The sequence below is a fragment of the Prosopis cineraria genome, unplaced genomic scaffold (genome assembly GCF_029017545.1).
Source record: "Prosopis cineraria cultivar Desert tree isolate PC_DT_omini unplaced genomic scaffold, ASM2901754v1 PC9, whole genome shotgun sequence".
NCBI lineage: Eukaryota > Viridiplantae > Streptophyta > Magnoliopsida > Fabales > Fabaceae > Prosopis > Prosopis cineraria.
In genome coordinates this window covers 12,573,931-12,585,859 of record NW_026555340.1, presented here as the reverse complement: position 1 = coordinate 12,585,859, position 11,929 = coordinate 12,573,931, and the positions used below count along the sequence as shown (strand labels likewise).

At 31.1% G+C, this 11,929-nt stretch overlaps 1 protein-coding gene across 1 annotated transcript; it reads right to left on the bottom strand.

Annotated features, from left to right (window-relative positions):
• Positions 1–10,261: 10,261 nt before the first annotated feature.
• LOC129319570 (adenosylhomocysteinase-like) lies at positions 10,262–11,619 on the bottom strand. The gene is made up of 2 exons (XM_054964670.1): positions 11,212–11,619; positions 10,262–11,137 (listed from the first exon to the last, which is right to left on the bottom strand). Exons 1-2 carry the CDS (start codon positions 11,617–11,619, stop codon positions 10,262–10,264), a joined length of 1,284 nt encoding a protein of 427 aa, XP_054820645.1.
• Between the last annotated feature and the right edge of the window lie 310 nt (positions 11,620–11,929).

Genomic DNA, 11,929 nt, shown 5'->3' with positions numbered 1-11,929 from the left:
GTAAGGGTTCGGGCTTAAAAATTTAGTATTTTTTGGGATAACCGGGCTTTGAAGCCCGGCCCTTTTAAGCCCTAGAAAAACGGGCTCAGGTCCGGGCGGCCCATGAAGCCGTTTTACTATTAACAAAGTATTGCTTTTATCTCTTTCCAGATAATGTGCAAACATTGATTTGTACCCACAATTGGTTGAATAGTTTTGTGTCATTTTATGGTAATTTTTATATTTTATCTTGTGATATATGTAAAGATATATATATATATATATATATATTTGATAATAAAACAATTTAATTAATAATTATTGTAAGTGATGATGAAGAAGCTACAAAAATAATTGATATTGAGCCTCCGCCTCCATCTTCCACAAGTGGACCTACATCTAAGGGTTTTAATATTTTATTTATGGATGATAATGAGGGAGATCTTGATTAGGATTGATGATGATGTTTGCCTTCATTTTATTTGGACTTTTAAATTTTTTATTTATTTTTTAAATTATGTGAAACTTTAGTTTGATATATGTTAAATTTTAAAATATTCTAAATAAATTTTAATGTTAAATTTTATTTTATTTTTATCCGGGCTTGCGGGCCCAGCCTTGAGCCCTTTGAATGAGGGCCGGGTTTCAATTTTAGGGTAAAATTGAGGTAATTGGGCTTTAGGACCTAGGCCCATAAGGGCCGAGCCCATATGGGCTAGGTCCGCCCGTTTATCAACTCTACACTTGCCATTAAAGCCACCTCCGTGTGCGGTGAAGTTTTCCTTTAAAATTCAATAAATATTATCTAAAATTAATATTGCTTGGAGAACTAAAGCAAACCCAGGAACTAATTTACTTTGGAAGGATATTAATATTACTCATCAGTTTTATTAATCCTCTTTCGGTGTCACTGGCGTGAAAACATGCCAGGAAGATGGAATCAATGGTGGAAATCTTTAGATTGTAATTTTAGATATCCTTTCAATTGTATTAACTTAAATAACTGCTACTTACCTGTTTGATGGTGTAGTGAAAAAAAAAAATTGAAATAAATCCTCCGAGTCATAATGTAAATTGTTTTTAATTAAATAGTAATAAAATCTTTTTATGTATATTTATAAATTTTAAAATATAAATAATCAGTTGTCATATGTATGCACTAAACTTATCTTTTAATAATTTTTTAGAAACCTAACTATCATTATAAATTGAAGTTATGAGACCTACACCATCATTTTCCAAAATTGCTAATTAAAAATGTTATAAGAATGGTTTCTCACCCCATGTTTTCCTTCCATTAGATTAAATTTCTTAGATGGTAATATATTTAATAAATGAATTAAATCTTAAAGCACTTACATTGTGAGGAATGATTAATTTTTTATGTGTAATGACATCTTTCATAAACTTCATCACGTAATACACATCTTCATCATTATTTTCTCGGTCACCATATAGTAATAGTTTTTTTTTCCTCATTCCTAGAGAAAACTCATAGTTAATTTATTTATGAAAGACTATAAAAGTCATGGTTACAAGAAAATTAAACTTTGCAAAACTTGTTTGAAATGAGAGATATATGTACCTTGGCAATCTAATATCTTCTATATATAAATAAATTTTTGATAATACTCCATCCATCTCAATTTATAAAATATTTTTAAACAAAATCATGTATGATAAAATTCATTAAATATACTCTACAATTTTATTTTTTTAAAAAAATATAAACTTTTAAAAATACTTTTAATTTAATATTCCATAATCTGAACATAAAAACAAAAAATCGTGCTTGCAATTTCGTTAATGCTTTAAACCTACTCACACAGGGTTTGATCTAGTTTATGATGATATTTATATAACAAGTAATATTCCCTCCATCACAAATTATAAAATACTTTTAGATAAAATCTCACATATCAATAAAACTCATTAAGTATATTTTACAATTTTACTTTTTCAAGATAAAAATATAAACTTTTAAAAATACCCTTCATTTAATACTTTATTGATAAAAAAATAATGGAGAGAGAGAGAATATATGAGAAGGGTAATATTAAAAAAGTATAATTAATAAAAACTTATTTTTATTAAAATGTCTTATATTTTAGAATGCTGAATCTTTTTTAAAAGTGTCTTATAATTTGGGACGGAGGGAGTATTTTAGTTAGTTAATGCATTTAATTAGTTAATTGTGTTTGTAATTTAGTTTATGCATTTTTTAATCCTACTCGCATAATTTAGTAATTGTGTTTGTCCGTTTTAATTAATGCACTTTTTATCTTTGCGTGTTATAGTCCTCGCTTTTAGATTTCCAATCCCTCCAGGAAACCAGTGGAAGTTGGTGAGAAGAGCCATTGATTTTCTGCATTAACAACAAAATCTTATTTCTGACTATAAAAATAATGTGATTGCGTTTTTTTTATTATTTATCTAAAGGACAAAGAGTTATACTTTTAGATTTGTCCAAGAGATAAACGAATGTAAAAATAATAAAAATAAAATACAGTCAAGAGGAAAATAAATAATAATAAAATATTATTTTTTCACATTATGATGCCGCCATTATATCATGACGTTGTGTACATTAAAATTCGCTTCCATTAGAGTTCCAAGAAACATAGCTAGGATAAGAAGCATATTTCATGAAACATACATGCTCATCAGGGTGATGAGCACCTAAGATGATTCCAGAATAACAAGGGGAGTAGTTTCCCTGCTCATCTTTAAGCTAACACTAAGTGAAGGCTTCAACTTAATATCAAATAAAGGAAATAAGGGTAGTTGTTATTGTCATGCAATGCAATATCTATTTATATGTGACTACAAATTTTTTAAATTTCCCTCCTAGCAAACTCACACATAATTTTATAGCATGTATATCATGAATTGACATTGGCTATTAGGACTTTTAAATCTCACTTTCTATGGTTAACATTTTTCAGAAGAAGAGTCGAGTGCAGCAAGTGGAGAAATCCTTGACACTTAGTGGTGTGAAACCACTTCCTCTGTTTGGTTTGGATTCATGATTCTAATGATATATTATTATTAATGTTAAAGCTTTTTGTCATTTAGTAGTATATGGACTCATTGTTGTGATCATGCTTCTTTCAAACCATTACTACAGGCATGCTTCCTGTTTTTGGATGATTTTAAACCATAAATTATTTGATCTGGCAAAAAAAAAACCATAAATTATTTGAGACGTTTTTGGTATTTATTGAGGCATAGATGGTACGTATGCGATAATCTTGAATGCTTCCAAGTGGTGTTGTTATTGACTGTGGTTGTTTGGACTTGGCATTGATGATCCAATAGTTGCAAATGGGTGTTTTGAATTGATATGATGTTTTGACAATATTGTTTAGCTTGAATTTGAGTTGATCAAGTGGTCCAATTGTGATTGTTCTTTTGGTTTGCATTTATGGGGAACATTAGGTGCGGAAAATGATATTTTTTGTCTAAATGACATGTGAGAGGACAACGTTTTGTATTAACATCAAACCAAATCTAAATGTTAGAAATTGTGATTCTCTTCATGAGGACACTTAGATTGCTCAATTTGGGCTTGTAGATGAAAATTTATGATATTCCAAAATTCTCTCATTTGGAGTTTTGCAACATATAACAACTTCTAAATTACTGTTTTATCATCGTATATCATAATTTCATTTTGTATGGGATTTAATGGGCTTTTCACGCTAGCTTTTTATTTGGAAGCATTTGGGATCCCAATTCTGGAAATAACTACTCATTAAGTTCAATTCTATTTATCATAATAGTTTCTATTTATTAAGTTTATTTCTTCTTATTATAGTAAAAAACTTTTTTACCATTATAGTCACTTTAAAAGAAATTTTGTTTTATAAGATATGTTTTATTTTATTTTTTATGTCATGGTAGTCCCTTTTCTATGACTAGAGCTTTCGAGTTCAGATTTGTTTAAAGGGGATTAGTTGGCTTTTTTATATTATGGTAGACACTTTATCTATCATAGTTAAGCTAATTATTTGAGAGAAAAAATTGAAGGGTATTACAAATATGGCTTCTTATTTAATTTGCCAAAGCCATATTTAGTAGTGGTGGTGGTGGTGGTAGGAGCGGCGGCGGCGGCCATAGTGGTGGTGGTGGCAACAGCAGTGATAGTAGTGGTGGTGTTGGCAGCAGTAGCATCAGCAGCAACAGTAAATTTATTATTATTATTCTTTCATTCATGGGGCAGAAAAATTCAAAGTTGGAAACAATTCAGGTGAACGTCCTTGAGCCCACCATTGACCTTGTGAAGCCTTTGAGAAATCTGAAATAAATCCCTCACATTCCCAAATTTCAGCCTTATATCCATAATGTGGAAGCCTTATCTTTCCTCTTCCAAGGCATCCATAATTAGCTTTATTTAGGTTTTAATTTGGTCTCATGCCTTGTACACTTTTACTTTCATCATTTAATTCTACTTGGTTTTAATTAATTTGCTTCCAGTTTTATCTTAATATACGTTAAATAAAATTAAGAGAAGTCAGTGCTGCTAGCTAGAACCAGCGAAGACTACATAAAACTTTCCCCTAATCCCCTATCCTTGTTTTCAAAAAGGAAATTAAAGATCGCCAACTCTCTAAATGCAATTATAATTAATTACGAGTAAATAGTATGGTCACAAAAATTAATGACTTGATCATAGTAGAAAAAGTGGTATCACTCTATAGGAAAAAACTTATATACTTAAGATATTTATTTTCAATTAAATTAAGGCATGTGAATATTTTATATATTATTTATTTCATAACAAATTATTATTAATATTAATATTATTACCATATTAAAATTTATTTATCTTGATTTGATTAGATAAAAGTATATTAAGTATATATGACTAAGTATTTATCTCTTCCTCTAGTTTATAATATCTAGGATTAAGATGTATTTTTACCTTTGATCTTTTTTTTGGAGAGTGCTAGGCACCATGCACCGATAAGTGGGTACTTTTCTCCCTAAACTATTTTTCTGTGGAAACATAAAACACCTTCTGTTAGTCAGCAGTTAATTTTGTCATTTTCTGCTGATGTGACATGTGCGTGAGACCCATGCACATTGATAGATAATACTTTAATAATGTCCCTGTTGATAATTTGCTTCTAAAGTCTTTTTTTTGAAGCACTGAGTGCAACATCCTAAGCTTTAAATCTAGAAGTTAATTGCTAATTAAAAGGTAATTAGTAAATTAAGTGATTAATTAATTTAATAATATTTTTGGGTTGCTAATTGACATTTTGGATCATGAATAGCCTCTAAATTAGGCTAGGATAGGAGTTGGATCAAATTAGATCAGAACAGGGGAGCAAAAATGAGATTTTGCTTGCCATGTCACATGTCGTAGCATGTGCATATGTGCATCACATGTTGTCACTCATGGCACAGACTCAGCAAAAAATTACGAGAAATCATGACCAACAATATGCCAACAAAAAATGCTTATTTAATTTATAAGATATCTCCTGTCCCATAATGTGTAACAAGAAAACTTACTTGCATCATAGATCCTAAGCTATTGCACGAATAGCATCCTGGACACTGAAATCTTGAAATGTGTAAAAACTACCCTTAACTTCTTAATTCCAAGCTCCTGAAACCCACCATTAAATTGTAGAAAATGTTCGATACTTTTATAGTTGTGGGGCCCCATCGCACGCTAATATATCACTCATTTTTACCCTTAAAAATGATAGCCATTTTTTCAACTTAATTATGTGGTTTTAGGTGCTTGGAAATCAGAAGTTGAGGAAAGTTTTTACACATTTCAGAAATTCAGGGTTTAGGATGTTATTCGTGCAATAGTTTAGGGTTTATAATACTCATTAATCTATAGGAAAATAATTTGAAGGTTCATTCCCTTCATTTTCATTACAAAATTACAAAATATAAAAAATATTTAAATTATTAAATTGAGTGGTGTAATATTTTGGAGAAGACCAGTAGTTGATCAAAAAAATTATAGAAAATGACTTTAAAAAATTTAAGCAACTCAATCAATATTAAAAATATGATTGATATATAAAATATTACAAGTCATTTATAAATTTCTGTAAAAGCTAGTTTGAGTTGTTACAACAACAACAACAACAAGCCTTTATCCCACTAGGTGGGGTCGGCTACATGGATTGCAAGACGCCATTGTGCTCTATCATTTATTAAGCTTTTAGAAATATTATTAATTAAGAGATCACGTTCAACAACTTCCAAGAGTGTTCTCTTAGGCCTTCCTCTACCTCTCTTAATCGGACTCAAAGTTATATGTTCCACTCTTCTCACTGGTGCCTCCCTTGGTCTTCTTTGTACATGCCCAAACCATCTCAACCGATTTTCTACCATTTTTTCCTCAATAGGTGCCACCCTCACTTTTTCACGTATGTGCTCATTTCGAATTTTATAGTTTGAGTTGTTAATATTTAAAAAAAAAATAATTTATAAATTTTAAATGAATATTTATAAATAATATTTAAATTATTAAATATTAAAATACTTAATATTTTAATAATATATATTATATTTTATTTTAATAAGATTTCAATGTGTCCAATGCTCTTGAAAAATAGTTTAAGGATAAATTAGCATCAAAGGACATGATCAAAGTTTTACATGTCACTGTGTGTGGGCCTTCACAAATGTTACGTTAGTAAAAAATAGCAAAGTTAACGGCTGACAAATAATTTAGGGGTAAAATTTCTCCACTTGTCAGTATAGGATGCCTATCACTTATCAAAAAAAAAAAAAGTTCAATAGTTAAAATGCAAATTCACCCTAATATCTATATAAGAAAAATTAATGACTTGGTCATCGTGAAAAAAGTGAGGGAAAACATAACTTTAGATCCTTATACTTTACTCGTATTTTGCTATTGGTCTTTGTATTTTTTTGGTATTTTTGGTCCCTGTAATTTTATTTTTTATTGTTTTAAGTTTCTCTAAAGTTCTTATACTTTGTTCATGAAAAGATTTAAAATAATAAAAAACAAAAGTACATAAATCAAAAACATAAAAAAAAAGTATATGGACCAATAACAAAACGTAAGTAAAGTACAAGAACCTAAAGTTATGTTTTACCAAAAAATAATATCACTCTATAATCTATATCAGAAAAAAGAAATATTGAACAAAAATATATAAAGCATTTGGATTGCATAAATAAAAGAGGAGAAAACATAAAAAATAAAATATGTCTGTGGTGTTTGAGGAACCTATATTTAGCAAATTAAAGCCAAACAATAATTGGCTCTTCTCATTGTTTCATTATTGGTTGCAGAGTTTTCCGTTGTCACAACTTGACCAAAATCACCAAATCATACAAAATAATAATTAACATTCGCGGTCAAATTAACAATTAATATTTGGTGAATGTTATATTTCCTTTTTGGTGGAAATGTTTTTTTTTAATAAAATGTTAATGTTATATATTTAAAGGGAAAGTGACAATTATGAATTATGTAAAAGATCTCAAATTATTAGACTATCATGAAAGGATCATGGTTGTTATTTACAATTAAAAAATAAATAATTATTGAAATAACCAATTGAATGTTACTCGTCAATTTAATAGAAAATAGTTGTGAATTTAAGGAATATATTCACTTGTGAATTAACAAAAAATAAATTCTGAATTGATATATAGTTTCATAAATTTGTACATCATCACTCATGAATTTTAACTTTTAAGGTTACTTGTAAATGAATTGATAAAATCATAAATTTATATATCATTACTTATAATTTAGGAACATTCAATTGCGAATTTAAATAATACCACTTATAAATTTATGGAACATTTGTCATGAATAAATATAGATAGTCTTAATTATAAATCTATAACGATATAGGACCCCCATCTTATTTTTTAATATCTATTCACACAATTGATTCTTCATAAATTCATAATTAGTTATCATTAAATTCATACATGATGATATATAAATTTATAATATTATCTATTTACTCACAATTGACTTTCTATAAATCCACAAGTGACATTTCTGAAGTTTACAACAAACTTTAAATTTGTGAGTGACTTTCTATATGCTATTTCAATTTTTTTTTTCAATTACAAGTAATGATTATGGTCCTTTTTTGAAAAAAAGAAAGAAGATTATGGTCCTTTCCTAGCATTGCAATAATTTAATGTCCTCAATTGTCATTTAATTAATACCTTCACATGTTTCTTAATTGCCATTATCCCTGTTGTCATTTAACATTTGATTCCAATTTCGAATCTCTCTGCGACGACTCCGACCCACCCTGGCTCGCATGTTTTTCCTGAATAAATTATCACATGTACTATATTCCTTGCTGATTAAATTACATATTTTGTATTTATTTTATTATTAAAGAAAGTGATAGACCAGAATTGATTGCTGCTCTCTCTATCATATCTTCGAGTTCTCTGAATTCCTATATAAATGGATTTTGTTAATACAAGGATTCATGTCTTTTTATATAGTCCTTCTAGCTAGCAGCACTCATCACTTCTCTTAATTTTAATTTGTCCCTAATCTAAACAACAAAAAGGAATCTTAAGATAAAATTGGAAGCAATTAAAACCAAGTAAATTTAAAGGATGAAAGTAAAGGTTTAAGCTGAGACTAAACTGAAAAATAAAATAAAGCTAAATACAATAGATAATTTATGACCTTTAAATACAATAGAGAGAGAGAGAGAGAGACAGAGGGATCGTTGGAAATATACAAGTAAAGCAATTTGTGTATGTAGTGTGCCTAAAAGCAAATTAGGCAAATAATAATAGAGTAGAAAAATAGGAGAGTGGCGGGACAGTAGCGTTAGATTAGAAATATTATGATTGGGATATGATAAGGAATGTGTTCAGAAATATTAAGCAATAATATTATTCCTTTTATTTAAAAATATAAAGCATTTTTTTGAGGTTATATATTAAAAATATAAGGTATTTTTAGTTTTTTAATGTGTAATTAATAATTTTTTCAAAATTATTCTTAATAAATAAATTATTCAACCTTCACCTTTAAATAAAATGTCCTATTAAATAAAAGCAAAGATGGAAATATGGAATTACTTTAAAGATTATTAACTAACTTATTTGAGATGTGACTCAATTAAAAATATTTTAATTTTTTAATAAAGGCAGTATGATTGGAATTTTGATTCTTAAAAGTTTATAAGATAATGATGATGTTTGTGTAAGACTATTTTAGTTATTGTATTTGGCTGTTGATGTTTAATTACTTATCTAGTTTTCTTTAGGTGACATATCTGTTCAACTATTTATTAATACTTAATTAATAGTAGCATGCAGATGATCGACACACACTAATGCGAAGTTCCGTAATTGAGAAGTAATCAAACTATAATTTAACGTTTGAATTTCATGCAGCAACCATTTTTGACTTGTATGTGTCTCAAACACAAGATTTTGGTGATTGAAAAAATTAAGACCTTTTTTAACTTGTTAATTAATAATCAAACACACCTCGGTCCTATGTTCACAAGGCACAGAGAAAATGCATTTTTTTATTACTCATAAATATTCTCTTATTGAAACAATTCTATTCAGGATATAATCAAGTATTAAATATGAGCACTTCTTTTATTAAAAATTCAAACTTAATTTGTCAAATTATGATAACCTATTTTGCTAAGCCCAACTCCTATTAATAAAGAGAATGTCTTGTTTATATCTTTTTTATAAGGCATATCATTAATTTTTTATCATAATTTTTGTCACCTCATTAACATGGAGAAAAATAGAGTGAAGTAAAATCATAAGATTTTTTTAGATTGTGATAAAATATGTCAATTTGTGGAAGGTAAGCATCAAGGGCCCGCCAAGTGAAGGTTACGTACGTGGGAAGTGACATTGACGGATCCCGTTTCAGTGCTAAGCAGTGTGATTAGCAGGAGAAGCTCACCACCAAAACGCTCAGTTGGTCCGTTGAGTATTTTCTGTGAACCAATTAATGGAGTTCGAGCATAAAAGACCCATCCAAACTTTGTTGAGAAATAATTTTTCGATTTGCGGATTGTCTATTGGAAATTCCATTTCAAAGGGGAAAAAAAGTATCAAGGTTTTAAGCTATCCGCATGAAATATTCATAAATCAACTTAATTAATCTAAAATTATAAATATCACTCATCCAAATAAGTATAAAAACCAAACTCATGCCAATTCGATTTATTTATTTATTTATTTTTAGGTCGAAATCACACAAATCAAATTTTACATACAAGCTTTTGATTCAGAGAGAGAGATCCAGAGGAGAACCCGATCACACAATCTTGGAAACCATCCCAGCGACAGCAGTGAGCAATATGACGAGAATCACAAAGGTACGCGAATTGCGAGGCAGCATCCCCATGATGTTGAAGTTCATCCCAATCCCATCATCAGCGATGAGGTTTGTATGATCGCCTCCACTAATGGACACACTAGTGAACTCAGGCTGTATGTCAGCTTCGATGTTGGCAACAGAAGGAGATGCCATTGTTGACCTGGCTCCATGGCCCGCACCTAAAGTGATGAGGTTTGTATTATGATCGCCTCCATTAATAGACAAGCTAATGAACTCAGGCCGTACATCATTGGTCGATTCATCACCATGATCAGCTTCAAGGTTGGCAACTGAAGGAGAAGCCACAACCTCATGATCGTCCAAACCCGAACCTGGTTCATTTGTCGACCCGGCTCCATGGTCCGCAAAGGAAAGACCCATCTTCATTGGAAGTCCCTCAGCTAATACGACGATGCCTGTGTTAGACTCAGGGAAGACCCATTTGTCTATTCCAGGCTCCATGGTTATGCGCTTCACGTCTGGATATGTAGTAAGCTCGCTCATGTCAATTCCAGTACTGTCAAAATCACCCAGGTTGCAAATAATGGCATCATTTTTCATCTTCTTCATGTGATTAACCTTGATGATGGTGTCTTTGTCACCCACAGTGTTAACAAATATGTCACCCTCACGGAGAACATCCTCGTTGGTTATAGCTGTCGTAGCCACTCGTACGTGTGGACCAAGTTGCATCAGTAGAGCATCAGTGGAGCTCTGACCATCCCCAAATCCATACACAACAACAAACTTGCCGGAAATAGTCCCATTAGTGGCTCTCATAAGCAAATGGGGAAAGCCGTACGTGCAAGTGACCTGTACCAAACATAGAACAAAAGCGCATATTCAACCAATTGCTGTTAAACTCATCATAGATTTTAATTACGTACCTTGCTCTTGGAGAAAGCCATATAATCCTCATAAAGCTTCTTGGCATCAGCGACCATCTCCTTTGTCACACCCACAGTATTATTCCAATAAATCTCGCCGGGGCGAAGAATCAGATGGGGAGCACCACCGTTGCCCCAATCAAGAGGCCAAGGGAACAAGGCGGCGTTGCCACGCGCGATGATGGCAGCTACAACAGGATCCTTCAGCGGGGAGGAGCACAACAGAACATAGGCACCGAGGGCTGCGTAAGTCTCGAAAACGACAGCGGTTTCAGCCGTTAAGTTGCCACAATCGGCGATTTTGAGGCCTTTGTAAGGTTGGGAGCAGCTGAACTCGTCACGATAAGCCATTAACTGAGGCATTTCCGTCTCGGCGAGCTGGATGGCCAAGCGGCCTAAGTCTGCCATGCTTAGTGGCGGGAGGTAGTTTTCTCCGGAAGAGATTGATGGGGAAGAGAAGGGGCGTCAGATTGAATTGAATCAACTTTGAGCTTTATCGCAGTTTCTCTGTTTGAGCTTTATAGTTCGGACTCCACACATCTACCGACTTCATATCTGCCGTCCAAATCCCATTTTTAATCCAACGGTTCCCGCATTTGGAAATTGGAACTATTAGCCACCTTCTGGGAAGTTCGGCTTTGGAGAGTCGATAAATTTTTAGGGAGAATTTTAATTAAAGATTAAGAAAGAGATTTAATTTTAAATAGGTTCAAAAATA